General features: G+C 44.7%; 1 protein-coding gene across 4 annotated transcripts in view; it reads left to right on the forward strand.

The window, feature by feature from the left end:
• Dennd2b (DENN domain containing 2B) overlaps positions 1–17,652 on the forward strand; it is a 114,313-nt gene that overhangs the window by 58,514 nt on the left and 38,147 nt on the right. For all 4 annotated transcript variants that reach the window (XM_032892934.1, XM_032892933.1, XM_032892936.1 and 1 more), the window contains one exon: positions 6,928–7,032. In XM_032892934.1, the coding sequence (XP_032748825.1) occupies positions 6,953–7,032 (80 nt within the window). In that variant the 5' untranslated portion in view covers positions 6,928–6,952. The remainder of the gene's footprint in view (positions 1–6,927; positions 7,033–17,652) is intronic.

The following is a 17,652-nucleotide window of genomic DNA, read 5'->3' on the forward strand; positions in this document are numbered from 1 at the left end:
CATGGCTGATAAGTGGGTACAGAGGGTAGAAAGGTTGTTTTGTGGGCATGATGAGTAGGCAGCTGGGCTCTGGGATCAGATCCTAGTTTTGTTGTCTGGTGCCTGACCTGTGTGATGATTGTGGTGTCTTGGCTGTAACCAAGTTCTCATACCACATGCGAAAGCTCAGGTTCCTTTGCTGTCTTTTCTGTCCCTTTCGGCTGCTTCTTAAGCTATAACCTTCACACAAACTGATAGTATGACATTAGAGAAGTGGCAGTATCAGTAAAACTTCTTCATTGTTTAGAAGCTTTCTTTGTTACATGTCTTTTTAAATTTTTATTTGTCTATGTATATACATAAATATATTTAAAACAGAGCCAGAGGTCAAAGCTGAGTGCTTTTCTCAACAGCTCTCCATCTTGTTTTTCCAAGTCAGGGTCGCACACTGAACCTGGAGCTTGATGATTGGCTAACTGGTTGTCTAGCAATCCTCAGGGAACCTCTCACCTCTGCCTCTTCAGCACTGGGATTCCAGCTGTGTGCCACTGTGCCCAGCATTTACACATGGCTGGGGCCTCAGGATCAGGTCCTTATGCTTATGTGGCAAGCATTTTACCCACTGAACTCTTTGTTAGGTGTCTTGACTTCTTACTAGTGAGAAGAAAAGGGTGACAATTCCTGTTTCCTGTTAGTGGTAGTTCTAACATCAGCAGGAAGGGAGGCTTTCCCTCACACACTCACCTCTTTTCCTCACCATTCTCAGGGTTCTGCAAGTCATGCTGCGTGTACAATTATATCTGCAGAAAGATACCAAGGGGACATTAGCCTAGTGGGGGAACACAGGGTTTTTTGTTTGTTTTCAGAGGCTGTACATCCCTGAGAAAGATCTCCCTTCAGAGATCATCATTAGTATGCATGTACAGGTATAGTGTGTGTGTGTGTGTGTGTGTGTGTGTGTGTGTGTGTGTGTGTGTGTGGTGTTCCTGTATGATGGCTTATGTGTAGAAGTCAGATGATAACTTTCAGGAATCAGTTTTCTTCTTTCATCTTGTGGATTCCAGGGATTGAATGCAGGTCATCAGGCCTGGATAGCAAGTACAGTTACAGTTGTCTCACTGGTTCCCTCTTGAACTTTTGAGATTCCTTTTATTTTTTGGATCAGGTTAAATTGTGTTACTCGTTGAATGCCAAGCTGCGCAAAAGCAGGAGCCTTTCAGAAGGTTTTGGGGATTTCAAACAGCTAAGAGGCTGTGCTGTACAGTTCCCTGTGTGTCTCCCCACTGCACCAGTCATGCCCCACCATCTAGGAAGTCCTCATGGCTTGTGGCCCAGCTTCTTAGTGCTCCCTGCTGAGATGCAGGGCCAGAGCTGTACACTCACCTCCTGGCTGGAAAGGCTGGCCAGGTAAAGGCAGAAGGCTAGGGGTGTCCATACTGACCTTTAAATCGGTCACCTTCATTCAGCTCTGGCCAACTACACACAATGCAATTGTTTTGGCAGATTTTCTTTTTCAAGAGAAGCTAGAACCTCAATTTTTGTTGACACTTAGCTTCAACTTCATTCTTGACGACTAATTTGAGTTATTTAAAAATAAAGGGAAGTCTGGATGAGACCGAGCTTTGCTCTTGTGGGCCATGAGTCCATCTGTCTTCCAGTATAAGCTCCTTTCCCCAGGAGTTTGGAAGTGGAGACAACCCAAGGAAAGAAATGTCTAGCTGCTAGGGTGGATGGCAGGAAGCATTGTTTTGAAGCAAAAGATGCACAGTTGTTGGCTGAGGAGACTGGGGTGTGGCTGGCACTTGCAAGGAACCTACTTGCCTCTCAACCCTTTGTTGAGGGCCAGAGGTTCTATTCAAGGTGGAAAAATGTGATTTTAGTTTTTTCAAATTCTATTTTTAATGATAGTTCTTAAATGCTTTAACCTTCCTTGTAACCCACCAGAGCTAGTGGAAACGAAAGGATATGGGGAAGTGAACCTTTTAAGAAAGATTCTTTGGAGCAACTCCCTCCCCTCTGTGTTGTCTGAAAATCGGCAGACACAGAGACAGCAGACAGCAGCAGACTACACCAGCAGTCCAGTTCGATAGAGTCAGGTTAGCAATAGTGGTGACATGACCCAGCAGAGACAGCCAGGCCTCATCCTTGGCTCAAGTCAGCAGGAGGGACACCAGGAGAAGTTCTCAGCTGTGCCTCTCTCAGGGAAGTGAAGATCAGGAAAATAGAGACCCACAAGTGTTGCACAGCTAGCTGAACCAGCAGACCAAGCTCTGTGTCCGTCACTCTGTGGCCAAACAGCACGGGCCTTGCCTCAGCATGGACATCCAGTCAGCCCAGTCCTCGGAAAGGACAACGAACTCCAGCACAGCACCAGGAGTTTTGGGGTACATTTCGCTAAAACATCCCAACAGTGCAGCTCAACTACACGGTGTAAGGCGGGCCAATACATGCATGTTATTAGCAGAGAATCCTTCATTACGTCCTTTCATGTGCTTGCTTAGCAGAACATCCTCTCTCCTGTGTCTGCTTCAGTGAACCATTCCTTCACAAGTCTGCCTTAGCCTTTCACACCTGTGTCCACTTTAATGAAACATTGCTTCATGTTTTTGCCTTAGCAAACACCATCCAACTGACTTTCCAAAGAACTCTTAAGTTTCTACTTCAGAAAAAGCTATGGGTTCTGGAGGAGAAATCATTGTCCATCTTATATTGATCACAGCTGAGCAAATGCTTAGGAAAAGTGAGTAGGCACATCAGAACTTTCTAAGACCTCACCATGTTTTATAACACAAGTTTTCACATGTAAGGTATATGAGATTATGGTATGCCCTCTCTGATAAGTGGATTTTAGCCCAAAAGCTTGGAATATCTAAGAAAAAAATTCACAGACCATATGAAGCTCAAGAAGAAGGGAGAGCAAAATACTCATGGGAGGAAATACAGGCACAAAGAACGTGAACTGAAGAAAAAGTCATCCAGAAACTTCCCCACATGGTGATCCACTGCATATGCAGCCACCAAACCTAGAGTCACTATCGCTGATGCCAAGAAGGGCTTGCTGATAGGAGCCAGATATGGGTGTCCCGAGAGGCTCTGCCAGAGCCCTACTGAATCAGATGAGGATGCTTGCAGCTAACCATTGGACTGAACAAGGAGACCCCAATGGAGGAGTTAGAGAAAAGACTGAAGGAGCTGAAGGGGTTTGCAATCCCATAGGAAGAACAACAGTATCAACAAACCAGACCCCACCTGAGCTCCCAGGGACTAAACCACCTACCAGTGAGTGTACATGGAGGGACCCATGACTCCAGCCACGTATGTGGCAGAAGATGGCATTCTCTAGCATCAGTGGAAGGAGAAGCCCTTGGTCCTGTGAAGACTCATTTCCCCAATGTAGGGGAATGCCAGGGAGTTGAGGTGGGAGTGGGTAGGTTAGAGTGGGAGCATCCTCATAGAGGCAGTGGGGAGGGGAGTATGGTAGAGGCGGGAAGGAGGATAACATTTGGGATGTGGATACATGAAATATCCAAGAAAAGTAAAATTTAAAAGGAAGAAAAAGAAAGACATATAAGACTAGCCTAAAATTCATATTAGGAATATAATATCCTGGTTCCATTCTAGCAGATACCCATTTAGGTGGTGGAGATGGAACTGAGGACCCTGCTGGTTTATTTAATAAGTCCCTTATCAATCTTAAAGAAAGTGACCAGTAAAAACAGAGACGTCTAGTTATTTGGGATTCACTTATTTTGGCAGTATAAAGCTATATTAATCCTACCTCATAGAGTGGTAAGAAGTGACTTAAAGATCACTAGAGGCTCCTGGCTTAGAGCTGGGGCCCAGCATAGGTCACATAGGCCCCATTCCTAACTTCCACTTTCTAGCTGTATGACTTGGGTGTCTTGTTCCCTGCTCTGTGTCTTGTTATCCTTTATAAAGTGTAAATAATGATAAAAGTAGTAGTGCCTGCTTCACAGGGATGTCCAGAGGATTAAAAGGTCTCATATGTGAAGCGCTTACAGCTTTAGCTGTTATAATTGCAGAAGAAATCTATGTGTGCAGCATGTGTCCTAGGAAACACATCTTAGTTTTTGTTTCTTTAGGTTTGTTTCCTGCACATAACAAATTAAGGCTTATGAGGTTTAGTTAGGGTTTCTGTTGCTGTGAAGAAACACGATGACCAAAAGCAACTTAGAGAGGAAAAGACTTATTTTGCTTATACTTGTATATCACAGTTTAATCAGGCTGTCAGGGGAGGAACTCAAACAGGGCAAGAACGTGTAGACAGGAGCTGCTGAGAGACCATAGTGGAGCACTGCTTGCTCCTATGTCCTGTTCTATGGCTTCTTCATCAGTCTGCTTTCTTACAGCACCCACAACCACCAGCCTAGAGATGGCACTGCCCATTGTAGGCTGTACCCTCCCACATCAATCACTGATCAAGAAAATGCATCTGCTTTACCCACAGGCCAAGCTGGTGGGAACATTCCCTCAGTTGAAGTTCCCTCTTCCAAAATGACCCACGCTTGAGTCAGGTTGACAATAAAACTTGCCAGCATAAAGAGAGGCCTTTCTCGTGTCAAATTTTTACCAACTTTTCTCCCTTAACAACTCTGCCAAGGCAGGAACATCTTAGCGTATTGTAGGTGTTTGCACAGTGCCTGGCAGAGGTGAAGTGAACTGAATGGCAATCCTAGGGAATGTGGAAAGTGACTCAGGCTCAGGAACTGGGGGAAGCATGATCTGGAAGGAAAGCCTTTTGTTAAACACCTGTGTGTCTGGGAAAAGCGCGTACTGTAATCATTGCTGTTGTGTTGAGAAAGCCAATCTTGGGCTCAAAGGTGCACGTTCACACAACCAGTAGCTGTGCAGTTTTCTGACTGTGTCAGGTGTATTCCCACTGTTTCTCATGTGCCCAGGACATCTCTGCAGTGCTTCACTGTGTCGTTTCTCTGACTTAAAACTCTTTGCATAGTTGTCTGGTTTATTGGAGCTAATTTTTTTTGAAAAACTGGCGATTGGTGGTGGATGCTAATTGAAGAACATATTTTCCAAATATGTTGTTTCTGCCTGGGCTTTGCCATTTATGGATGAACCTTGCAACACTAAACCAGCTTCTCATGTGTTTGCTTCTGTTGGGCATTTTCACTAACTACATTTTTCTCCTTAACCCTACTAGCTGAGGTATCCAGCTAACAGTGTAAAGGAGGGCCAACAAGATGGCTCAGTGGGTTCAGGTGCTTGCTGCCAAATGCTATTTGACTTCTTTGATTCTGAGACCCACATGGCAGAAGGAGAGAACAGTCTTTACAAGTTGTCCCTACCCTCTACATGTACTCATGGCACATGCGTCCCACCACACACATGTGTGTACACACACATGTGCATACACACATCGTTCAGAAAATGTATCCTTCAAAAAAAAAAGAAAGCTTGAACCTTCCTTTTTCTTTGTTACAGGATTTTGTTTTCTTTTTTATTTCACCCAAATTTCAGGGTTAGTTTCATTTTTCCTCCTCAATAGTTGTCTCTCTGTTCATGTTCCAATGACAGAATAGCATTCCAGAATAGTAGAGCTATCTATCCCAACATCAGAGATTCATAAGGGAAAGAAACATGTCTTGTCATATTTTTAAATATAATTCAGTGTCTAGTCTTTCCACACACATCTGCCCCTTCCATGAAGGCCTACCCCGGAAGAAGTAGGGCATGTTGAGAATTACGCTGATGGGTGTTGATGGTCACTGTGATCATTGCAGCCATGGGCATTCAAAAGCAGACATGTGGCAAGTTGATTCCTTCACTGCAGAGCTTCCTGAGGACCCTGGCCTGACAGAGCTTCTGAGGCTGCCTCTTCTCTCTTTCCGGTTTGCACAGAGCAGTATGCAAGCTCTTAACAGGGCCCTGGGTTGCCAGTAGAGAGTATCTCAACCAGAGCCAATGTGCAGAGGTGCAGCCTGCTTCTCATTGTATCGTCATCTCTAGTGTTGCCTTAGGCATTCACAAGGTTCACTTCCTTCAACAGTAATTTCCTTAGTTTTTTTTTTTTTAACTCTTTTTTATTGCATTGATTAGTTGTTTGTGGGTGTAGATCTATGCTTGCATGCGCCGTGGATTATATATGGTCAGAGAATAATCTTTTGGAGCTAGTTCTTTCCTTCCACCATATGGGTCCCAGGGTTAGAACTCAGTTCATTAGGCTCGGGGGTAAGCATCCTTACCTGATGAGCCATCTTGCCAGCAAAGCTCCTGAGGTATTACTTTGGAGGAGTCTTTCATTGTGGAGTCACTTCTCTCTTTCCACTATGTATGTCCCTGGCTGTCCTGACACCCACTCTGTAGACCAGGCTGTACCTACACAATTCTTATCTTTGCTGCCCACTGGATGTGAGCTCATGAGGACAAACTCTTTTTTTTTTTTTTCTTTTTTTCGGAGCTGGGGACCGAACCCAGGGCCTTGCGGTTGCTAGGCAAGCACTCTACTACTGGGACAAACTCTTTCTTTGCTGGATTTGCTTAGGGCAGAGTTGCTCAGCAAATATTTTCTGAATGAACGAATGGTTTACTGCTTAGAACAAAGCTAACTTTTTTTTTTAAGGAAAAGAGATATTTCTATATTATCCATGAATAATGAATGAATTAGGACAAGAGGTAGGAAAATGTGGCAAAAATTATGAATGCGATGAGAATGATGGGAAACTTCATAAATGAGAGTCGGATGGAGATGGAGGTTGAGTCCCCCTCCCTCTTAATGGAAATAATTTTCCATGAGGCAACAAATTCTCTGCTAGCTTACATCCTCTTCTATACCAGAGGCCAGAGGTGGGAAAGTAGATTTTGCCACTTGCCACAGAAACTGTTCTGGTCATAGCGAACCTGTCTGGGAAATATTTGAAGTGCTTCTGGTTGTCTGTGGGAAAACGTGGTTTACAGGTGTCTTCTTTTCAGGGCTCTGGGCTTGCGGAGAGCCGAAATGACCATGACTGCCAACAAGAACTCCAGTATCACTCATGGAGCCGGAGGCACTAAGGCCCCTCGGGAGACGCTGAGCAGGTAGGTAGAGGCATACTTCTGGGAATGGCGTCAAGAGCTGGTCAAATGGTCTGGGACCCAGGTAGGATCTCTGCCAAAGTATAAATAATCGCCATGACTGTTGATCATCCCATTTGCTTGTTTGGGCCCAGCTTGTGCTAACGATTAGGCAGAAGTCTTGTCTGACACATACATAAAAATTCCCTATTCGGGATGGTAGCTAGAAGCATTAAAACAAGTTCTGCCTTGTCCTGGGAAGCCCTGGCATTCCAGGAACAGGACAGTAATGAGCAGCTTAGAGAAGATGGGGACATCTTGGAGCCAGGCTGTACTGTTGTGAGGAAATTGGGACATTGGGGTAGAGGTGAGGAAGGTAGGCAGTTACATTCATTAGCATAAGCTCCAAGGAGAAGTCCAGGTTCTCTAACAACTTAGGCCTGGCCGTGAAGAAAACAACGTGGATGAATCTTAGCCAGTGTCTGCGATTAATTACCCACGCTTCTGTTCTTTTAATCTTCTGCAAAGGTAAGAATATAAGACTATAGGAAAATGAAAGAATCTGAAATCTCTACAGAACTGCGTTCAAATTTAACCTCTGAAAATTTTTTTGTTTGTTTTGTTTTTGTTTTTTTGAGACAGGGTTTCTCTGTGTAGCCCTGACTGTAATGGAACTTAATCTAATCTGTAGACCAGACTGACATTGAATTCACAGGGGTCTGCCTGGCTTTGCCTCCTAGATGCTGGGATTGTGCCACCAGTGCCTGGCAAGCTCTAAATTCCTTAACCAGAGAGAGATCTCAGAACATTTCCTGGTGTTCTCTAAAGTCTGCTGCCTCTGCTGTAAAGTCGCAGTGATAATGGTACCCGGGTGTTGAGAGTTGCTGTGAGGGTGAAATAGGACATAGCAGCTCTTAGCACAGGGGCTGCGGTGAAGCTTCTAGAACTGGCATGTAGATATGTAGCCCTCTCCAGCACGTCTCCTGACTTGTCCAAGGCTGCATGCTGTTGCCCTGGAAGTACTTTCAGACTTTTAATAAAGCCATAGGTGTTTTCACAGCCTTTTCTGTGGTGTGACAGATTTGTCTGGTAGGCTCTGAGTCACTAGGTATGAGAATGCCAAGGTATGCTTGGAGTAGGACTAGCCCTTTCCTAATGTCTGGGCTGAGCCCAGTGGGGTGTGGTACCTCAGGTTTGGACTGAGATGGTGGTAGATGTTTAGTTCACTCAGAGCTGGTGTCCAGATGTGGCTAGTTGGATAAGACCCAAGATGTAGCATGACTGGTATGAATGAGACAGGTGTTTCCCCACATTGTACAGACAAGACTTGGTCCTGGTTCAGTCTAATGGGCTGTGTCAATCACACAGGACCTGGTAAGCTGTGTCTTCTTAAGCATGTAAAAGCTTTGAATTTAACCAAAAGTTGAGTCTTACTTATAGCAAGACCAGTAAGAACGCGAGAACTCTGAACTCCTCTAGAACATTAGGTGACTGAGATATTCTGCCTCTGGGAACCACTTTGCTGGCCCAAACCACACAGATGGCAAGTCTTACTTCTCTGTGTGTGCACATGTTTGTAGCCCTGATATACAGCCCAACCCTCCCTTCTCACTCAAAACGCACATTTGCATGTGCAGTCCTCCTGGGTGCTAGGATTACTAGCTTGCATCACTACACACGAACCTACTTTTTAAAAATGTCACTGACTATAGGAATGGAATAAACACCTATAACTTTAATGCTGTTCCTACATGTACCTGTGCCATGTGCATGCCTGGTACACACAAAACCAGAAGAGGACATTAGATTCCCTGGAACTAGAGTTATTGACAGTTGTGAACTCATAGGTGCAAGGAACTAAATCCCAGTCCTCTGCAAGACCATCCAGTGCTCTAACCACATCCCGTATCCCCAGACTCCTGTGTATATGTGTCTTTGTGTTAGGTGTACACGTGATGTGGGTGCCTATGGAGGCCAGAAGAGGACATTAAACCCCACAGAACTAGAGTTACAGGAGGCTATGAGCTTGCAGATGTGGGTGCAGAGAACCAAACTCTGATCATCTGGAAGAACAAGTGCTCTTAACCACTGAGCTAGCTCTCTGACTTTTTCTTTCTAATTCCTACTATGTTAGGGTTCCAGAGGTACAGGATGTGTAGTATTTATATTAAGTTGCAAAGCCAAACCAGGATTGCTGACACATTCTCCAGTTTCTATTTGGAATACACGCCTACACATTTCTAAATGTTCTCAGGAATTGCTTTTTCCTTCAATGTCTCAGCATGATTGTTATCCAAACATGAGAGCAGTGTTTGTAAATAGCTGAGCTTGAGATGTACCTTTAAAGAAGCATCTCTCTGGCCTCCCTTCTGTGGCTTCACTTCCTTCCTGCCACATTTCCGCTGCCCTCCCTCCCTCCTTCCCTCCCTCCCTCCCTTTCTGGGAACCTGAATCTCAGAGGCCACTCCTGGGCTGTAGGTATTACTCAGACACTGTGATCTGGTGGTTTGTGTGATTGGCTTCACCTTAGCCACTACCACTGAGTATTTGGACTGAATGAAAAGGAGGTCACTGGTTCACTTAGGAAATCACTGTCAGTGAACTCAACATCTCTTGGGTGCCAGGTTCTGGGCTGAACACTAGGAAGCAATGAAGGGATAATCCACTCTCACACAAGGTGTTTACAAGATGTGATGATCTCAACATTTGCATATAGTAAAGTAGTCCGACTTTTCAACAATTGTTGGCAGTGAGTTGGGGCCCTTCTATTGTTGCCAGCTCAAGAGTCCAAGGAAGGGAGCATGTTGGTGTAGGCAGAATTTAATTGTAGGGTGCAGGGGTACATGCCTTTCAAAGCTGAGTGTTGATACCCTGGCTGTTTTGGGAAACATGAATGCAGTAGAACCTAATAGTACTAAGAAGCATTTGGATGGGGTCTGGAGAAATGGCTCAGGGGTTAAGAGCAGTGACTGTTCTTCCAGAGGTCCTGAGTTCAATTCCCAGCAACCACATGGTGGCTCACAACCGTCTGTAACGGGATCCCATATCTTCTTCTGGTGTGCCCGGAAGACAGCTACAGTGTATTCATATATAATAAGTAAATGAATAAATAAGAAGCATTTGGATGGGGGTGAGGGATGGGAGGCTATTTTTTGGAAATAGAAAACTAGAAGGGCTGGGCATGTGGGACCTCAATGCTACTGTTCAAATCTGTTTTTCATTGCTTAATCTTTGGTTTGCTTAAGGCTGGACCTGATGCTCCCCCAGCCATTCTGAGGTAAAGATCCTAGATCCCTTTACAAAAGTTTTAATTATTAAGTTTTAAATAATTGCAAATTTATTCCCTTTTGACACCTTTGAAGCCCAGACTTGATTTAGCAGGAGCATATAGGAGGAAGAAACTTAAGCTTTGCCCTTTGCTGTATCCTGGCTTACTGGAATAGATTTCCTTTTTTCCACCTGAGTGAGGCCAGGGAACACACTGCCTCACATCATCTGACAGGTTGTACACACTCTGTCTCTACAGTGTGATGCCCAACCCAGCAGGAGCAGGTAGAGGTTCCCGAAGCTCCTTTGAATTGCAGAGGTTGTACTGTGTTGGTGCTGGTGTCCTGGGGTGGGATCAGAAGCAGCTTGGTAACTTGCAAATAGGTAACACTTCTAACTAAAAGGATTCTAGTTTAGAGGTCGTTTGGTTGCTCTCAGAGTTCACTTGTGCAGTAGGACCTGCGTTTTTCTACTAGAAAGTCTAGTACTTGGGTCATAGCAATGTAGAAATTAAGTCTGGTGTTTGGTAGCCTTCATTCTGGTTGTGGGTTATAAGAAACCTGGGTATCTGTAAGAAATGTCAATGTCTTGAGGACAAGGACTTTGACTTCCATCTGGGTTCCCAGAACCTAGGACATTTCCTGGTTTACAGAAGGTACTGCCTATTTGTAAGTCGCCCCATTAGGTAAGGTAGCCTCCTTTATGGGGCATAGTCTGTTGGTAAGGTCTTGATGGTTCTTCTCAACTTTGCTCACTCTTCCCATCCACTCTGTAGATTTTTAGAAAGTCAGAACTGAAAAGGGGGCTTGGAGTCATTGAGGCCCCTATTGACTTATGTACTGGAAAACTGAGGCACAGAGATGAAGTGTCGTCTGCAACATTGGGCTAGAGAGATGGCTCAGTAGTTAAGAGAACTTGCTGCTCTGGCAGAGGACCTGAGTTCAGTTTCTAACATCACTGTGATTCACAGTCATCTGTAATTCCAGTTCTAGGTGCTCTGACACCTCTTCTGATCTCCGTGGTCACCAAGCATTCATGCATATGGTGCACATGCATACAGGCAAAACACTCATACACATTAAACAAACAAACAAACAAACAAACAAACAATTGAGGATAATAGAGTAAAAGTGTTGCAAAGACTTCCACATAGAAGGACCTGCAGCCTCAGCCACTCCACTACTTGAGATGCTTTCCCAGAATCTGAGATAGTCTATTTATTTATTGGTTGATGTATAACAAATGACCACAAACTTAGTGGCTTAAAACAGTAGGTCATTATTTTGTTCATAAATTGTAAATTGCATAGGGCTCATCCCATAAAGTTTATCCCTATTGCAGCTTCAGTTAGGTTAGCCTAAAGGTTAGAGATGATGAAGCAAGCAGTTAGAGTGATCTGAAATGACAGTCAGTGGGACCTCAGCTAGGAATAAGCCCCATCACTTTATGTCTTGGCATGGTTACCGAGAGTAAGAATCCTAAAAGAGCAAGACAGGGATATGTGGTATTTTATGTGTTTAGCCTAAGAAGCCATGGGGTCTTATACTTTTGTTTTAGTTTGTTTGTTTGCTTGATATCCCACCCCCCAACCCCCATAGTCCTGAGGATAGAACACAGGGCCAAGTTTGAATAAGAATGATAGGCTTTTGTATTCAAATGTTTAGTTATCTGGGAGTGGCACTAGTTGAGAAGGCTGAGGAGGTGTGGCTTTATTCCCTTGGCCCATTCTTCCGGAAGCCTGAGGAACTCTCAGCTACTTCTCAGCACTGTGTCTGCCTGTGTGCCACCATGCTGATAATTGATGGAACCGCTGAAACTGTAAGCAAGACACAGTCAAATGCTTTCCTTTTTGTAAGAGTTGCTGAGGTCACTCCTGTTGTGATTCCTTGATTAGATCTTGTCCTGTTGCCTGGGCATCTTATTTCTACCTCAGCCCCTTGGCCTTTTGATTCTGCCCTCTGAGTTATTTTTTTTTTAAACTGGTTTTTTGAGACAGGGTTTCCCTGTGTAGCCCTGGCTGTCCCGGAACTCACTCTGTAGACCAAGCCATCCTGGAACTCACAGAGATCTGCCTGCCTTGTGTACTACCAGGCCTTAGTTACCTTTGTTTTGATTTGTCTTGTTTTGTTTTTTTTAAAATAAAAGGTAACTCATTGTGTGCTCAGCACTAAATGAAACACTTTATCACTTCCTCCAAGGCTCAAGGAACATAGTGTAGGAGCGGGTGGAAGATATGTAAGAGCTGGAGGACCAGAAGAAGCACGGGAAATGCTGGCTTCTAGATGGGCACTCAGGAGCTCACAGCATCTGTGGTTCCGTGCATAGACCTAGGCAAGATTGAACCATTAACACTTGCCGTGGATGGGGAGGAGCTCAGGGTCCCCACTCCCCTAGGTAGTTGGTGGCTGCTAGGGTAGGGAAGTAATTTTTTCTTCTTCGGTGTAAATAATCCCATACCCATGCTTATGCAGGCAGCCCTAATTAATCTCAGTGGTTTTTTTTTTTTTTTTTTTTTTTTTTATGAAAGTAGGAGGGTAACTTGTAAGGAAGAAGGGATTCAAAGGGGTGGAGTATGATGAGAGAAGGCAGTGGGCAGGGGAATATGACAAAATGCAAACAATTTACATATACTTTCATATGAAAAAGTAGCTCATTCTGGCCAGCTAGGTGCCTCTGAAAGTAAAGGAACTTGCCACCAAGCTCAGACCTGAACGACCTGAGTTTAATCATCCCTGAGACTCACATGGTGGAAGGAGAGAAATAACTCCTGCAAATTGTCCTCTGGACTTCTAGACTCAAGCATACATGAGAACACACACACACACACACACACACACACACACACACACACACACACACACACACACACACTAAAGTAAAAAGTATCTCATTCTTACAGATGATTTTCTCAGCTGATTTATAATATTTCAGAGTCCAAAGTTTTCTTTTCATTTCTTAGTGTCCTCTGCTCTTTTCTGTCCAAACTGATGAACAACCTTCTGCCTTCCTTCCAAGACCAAGCCGGGCATAGATATGGCTTGGATGTGTTTTGTGGAAGTAAAAAGGACAGTTTATTCATAGACCCACAGCAGCCTTTTGTTTAGATTGACCTTGAGAGTCTCCTTAGATCACAACCTGCTTGTAGCTTCACTGGAAGGCTGAGGCTTTTAGGACCCTTAAGGTTCCTAGTCCTCTGAGAGGGGATTGACTGGGGAGCAGGAAAGGCAAGTTCTGTTACCCACCCTTGGAGTGGGTTGTCAATACAAGTTTTTGAGCTTTTAGGCTAAGGAACAAAATACTCATCTTGCTGACAGGACCCAGGCTGTGTTCCTCCTGTTTTTTCTTCCCCTGTGTTCACAGGACAGGGTAGCACACTGAGAGTGCCGTTCCCAGAGTTGATGCCATCACTGAGTTGTGGGAGTTAGCAGCCCACCTCAGTTGAGCAGCCCTAGAGTGGCTAATGACCAACTAACTCCAAGGCACTTTTGTCTGAAGCACGCTAAACACCAATTGAGTAGCTCCTCCCCCAAAGAAGGCTCACTTTCTCGTGTTCACAACACATCCTGATGCCTTTGGGGGTATGTGGGCACCTAGGACTTCCTCCCAAATGCTTCCTTCCAACTTCCCTTTTCCTTACTTACAGTATTCCCCCTGGCTATCCCTCAAGTCCCCCACTCCCAAGTCTACCTGCAACTTCAAGGAAGTGAGTTTAGAAGTGCACTAGCAGCCTTCCCAAAAAAGTTCTGGGTGTACTTAGTAAATATGTAGGCCATTTTTTGACACAAATGCTTCCTGTCATTAAGAGAATCAGGTTTGCATGTCTGTAATCTCAGCACTTGTAAAATGGAGGCAGGAGGATCAGGAATTGAAGGTCAACCTCAACTGTATAGGGAGTTCAAGGTCAGCCAGGGATACAAGAGACCCCATCCTCAGGAAAGAGAAGGAAAAAAGAAAGAAGAGAAGGGAGGAAAGAGGGCCCACACTAGAGAGTGGGTTATATGACAGCATACGGAATAGTTTGCATTTTAAGGCACTTCTGTCTGCATGGGTGGAAGCATACACACATTGCTTTCTCTTTAAATATGTTCTATTTCCATACCTCAGTTCATACACTTTAAAAAATTACTTACTTGTCTTAAATATTTATCTCCATGCATGTGTGTTTATATTCTTACATTCTTTTAAATTTCCTGTGTACATTCCCCCACCCCCTTTGCTTTTATCTGTTTTTCTAACTCCCTGTCTCCTGAAAATGTTTATTTTGGCAAGTCATATGCCATGGTGTTGGCATCTGTGTCCGTGTCAAGCAATAGAACTGGCTGCCGCTGACAAGCTGTGGCACATACAGTACCCAGCTCCACAGTGGCTGCCTCCCCCAGGCCAGGCTCTGGGACTGAGAACAGAGTAGGCCGTCAAAGAGCACCATCTTGGGAGCGGATTAGCTGCTTTGTGTTTGCTTTTGTCTTATACTTCTCCTGGTGTTTGGGAATTATTCATAGTGTTCACTTTTATAATTTGATACCGTCTTAGTCATATAAGTAGTGCCTGGAGATAATTAGAGAAAGTGTTTTATAAAGAACTCAGATTTAGAGAAGATAGCTCACCTGCCAGTAAGCAAAACAAGGAAGTTGGCAGAACCAGATTCAGGTATCTAGGCGGTTGGTCTGGTCTACAGTTGTTGCTGTTTGGGGGAGGGCTTTGGGCTGACAACCTTACTAGTACACTAGATATTTTGTGTGTCTTTCTGTGTTGAACACGGACATTTATAGACAAAGGCTAGGGCAAGCATAAAGGAAACTAAGGTTTTTCACTGCTTATCTTTTCATTCATTAATTCATTCATTCACTCACTCAATATAAAAAAAATTACATTTAGGTACAGGGGATAGCAAGATCTAATAGGATAGTGTCATAACTTTCAAGTAAGTCCATTTGTGACTAGTTAGGGAGATATGTTGGGAAACAGTCTGATATAGGCATGTCCAGCCTGCAGCTTATAATCCACATACATCCCAGGATACTTATGAATGTGGCCTAGTATATTTGTAAATGACAGCATCGTGTTGTAATGTCAAGGTTGGACACCCTTGTGAGTATTATACCATAATAGATATTTTTCTAGTCAAGTGGAGGGATTAAAAATTGGCCACCTGGGTGAAGCATGTTAGGGTTAAGGAAATCTAGGAGCTTGGAGTGCCTTTGGATGGATGCAGGATTGGTGTGGAAGGAAATACAGTGTGAGGTGAGGAAAGCAAACTAAGTAGAAACCATGGGGACCTGGTCAGCCTTGCTTTCAGTCTGCAGATAGTAGGGGATTTCAGCAAGGTGAGAAGATGGACTAGAACAGGGTCAAGACTGAGGCAAAGGGAAATCAAGAGAATATTTCCAGTCCTGGTGCAAAATAAAAGAAAGATCTTAACAAAGGAAGTAGCAGCAGCAGTGGGGATTGGGGTGGGGCTGTGAGAGGTGTTAGGGAGCAGAATTGATGGGATGTAGTCTTGGAGTAGGTATGTATGTTGGGGAGCAAGATGGATCCAGATGTGTGGAGGAGGGGGAAACAGACCTTTTGTCCTTTATCTATAATGATAAAACCAAAGATAAGGAAGCATAAAACAGCATAGGAATGGCCTAGATTGATGGCCAAGGAAGGCCAACTCTTTTTGGTGGCACATACAGAAAGAGAGAGAAGTGGGTGGCCATTGTCTTTTTGATCTCTGTTGATTCTTAATGCCTACTTATAGTACTTGGAGCATACCTGCTATACAGTATACCACATGAGTGAAGGGCCAAGCTGTGCCATCAAGCTTGAGGTTTGTACAAATACACATGGAGGGCACTAGGGAAGCTCTTAGCTAACCTTCTCTGAATCTGAACCAAGCGGGGCACTGGTTACAGCGTGCCTGAAGAATGAAAGCACCAGAGTGGGAGACCAGAAACCAAAGAAGGGTTTGCTTAGAGCGTTGGCTTTGTGAGCGCCTCTGGATCCAGGTCCTGTCATCATCTTAGCCATCATTTTCTCTCACCTGACAGGCAAGGAAATGTCTTACTTTCTCTCTCACTGTGTTTAGGGATAAAAGACAACTAAATGAAACAGAAGACCAAGGCTGAGTGTTATCCCATATCAGTGGTGCTATCTGATGTGCAAACTCCTTTCACAAAGATCCAAGCATCCAGACATCTGTCCACAGTGTCTGTGAGAAATGACCAATTCTTCTGTGCCTGTCCCTAACCTGGGAGCAGAAACCTGTAGAGGCACTTCTCCCATCTCCAGCTAAGAATCACCAAAACAGAGTCCTCTGTGGATCCCAGTGACTTATCTTTGTAGGGGCCTGGATTAATCCCCACCCCCTTCTTTTTAGGTGCATCGAACTTTATTGATGGTATTCAAGAGAGTAGGGAGGGCTCCCTAGGCCCCTCCTGTTATTATGGGGGTCTGGGATGAAATTGTGAGGGAGGTGCTCAGTACTGGGGAGTTGGGATGGGAACTCTTCAACAACTGAGGGTCTCTCTCTTTCTCTCAGTATCCTTGCTGGACTGGGGTGGGTGGTCCAGGGTTTCTTACTCCTTGGAGGCCATGTAGGCCATGAAGTTTACCACTCTGTTGCTGTAGCCATATTCATTGTCATACCAGGAAATGAGCTTTACAGAGTTGTCATTGAAAGCAATACCAGCCCCAGCATCAAAGGTGGAAGAGTGGGAGTTGCTGTTGAAGTCGCAGGAGACAACCTGGTCCTCAGTGTAGCCCAGGATGCCCTTTAGTGGGCCCTCGGATGCCTCCTTCATCGACTTCTTGATATCATCATACTTGGCAGGTTCCCCCAGGCGGCATGTCAGATCCACAATGGGTATGTTGGGGGTAGGAACATGGAAGGCCATGCCAGTGAGCTTCCCATTCAGTTCTGGGATGACTTTGCCCACAGCCATCACGACACAACTTTTCAGAGGGGCCATCCACAGTCTTCTGAGTGGCAGTGATGGCATGGACTGTAGTCATGAGCCCTTCCACGATGCCAAAGTTGTCATGGATGACCTTGGCTGGGGGGCTAAGCAGTTGGTGGTACAGGATGCATTGCTGACAATCTTGAGTGAGTTGTCATATTTCTCGTGGGGGTGTCGGCTGAAGGGGCAGAGATGATGATCCTTTTGGCCCCACCCTTCAAATGGGCCCTGGCCTTCTCTATCATGGTGAAGATGCCAGTAGACTCCATGACATACTTAGTACCAGCATAACCATTTGATATTAGCGGGATCTCACTCCTGAAGATGATGATGGGCTTCCTGTTGATGACAAGCTTTCTATTCTCAGCCTTGACGTGCCGTTGAGTTTGCCATGGGTAGAGTCATACCAGAACATATGGACCATGTAGTTGAGGTCAAT

This window comes from Rattus rattus, chromosome 2 (assembly GCF_011064425.1).
Source record: "Rattus rattus isolate New Zealand chromosome 2, Rrattus_CSIRO_v1, whole genome shotgun sequence".
In the NCBI taxonomy this organism is placed as follows: Eukaryota; Metazoa; Chordata; class Mammalia; order Rodentia; family Muridae; genus Rattus; species Rattus rattus.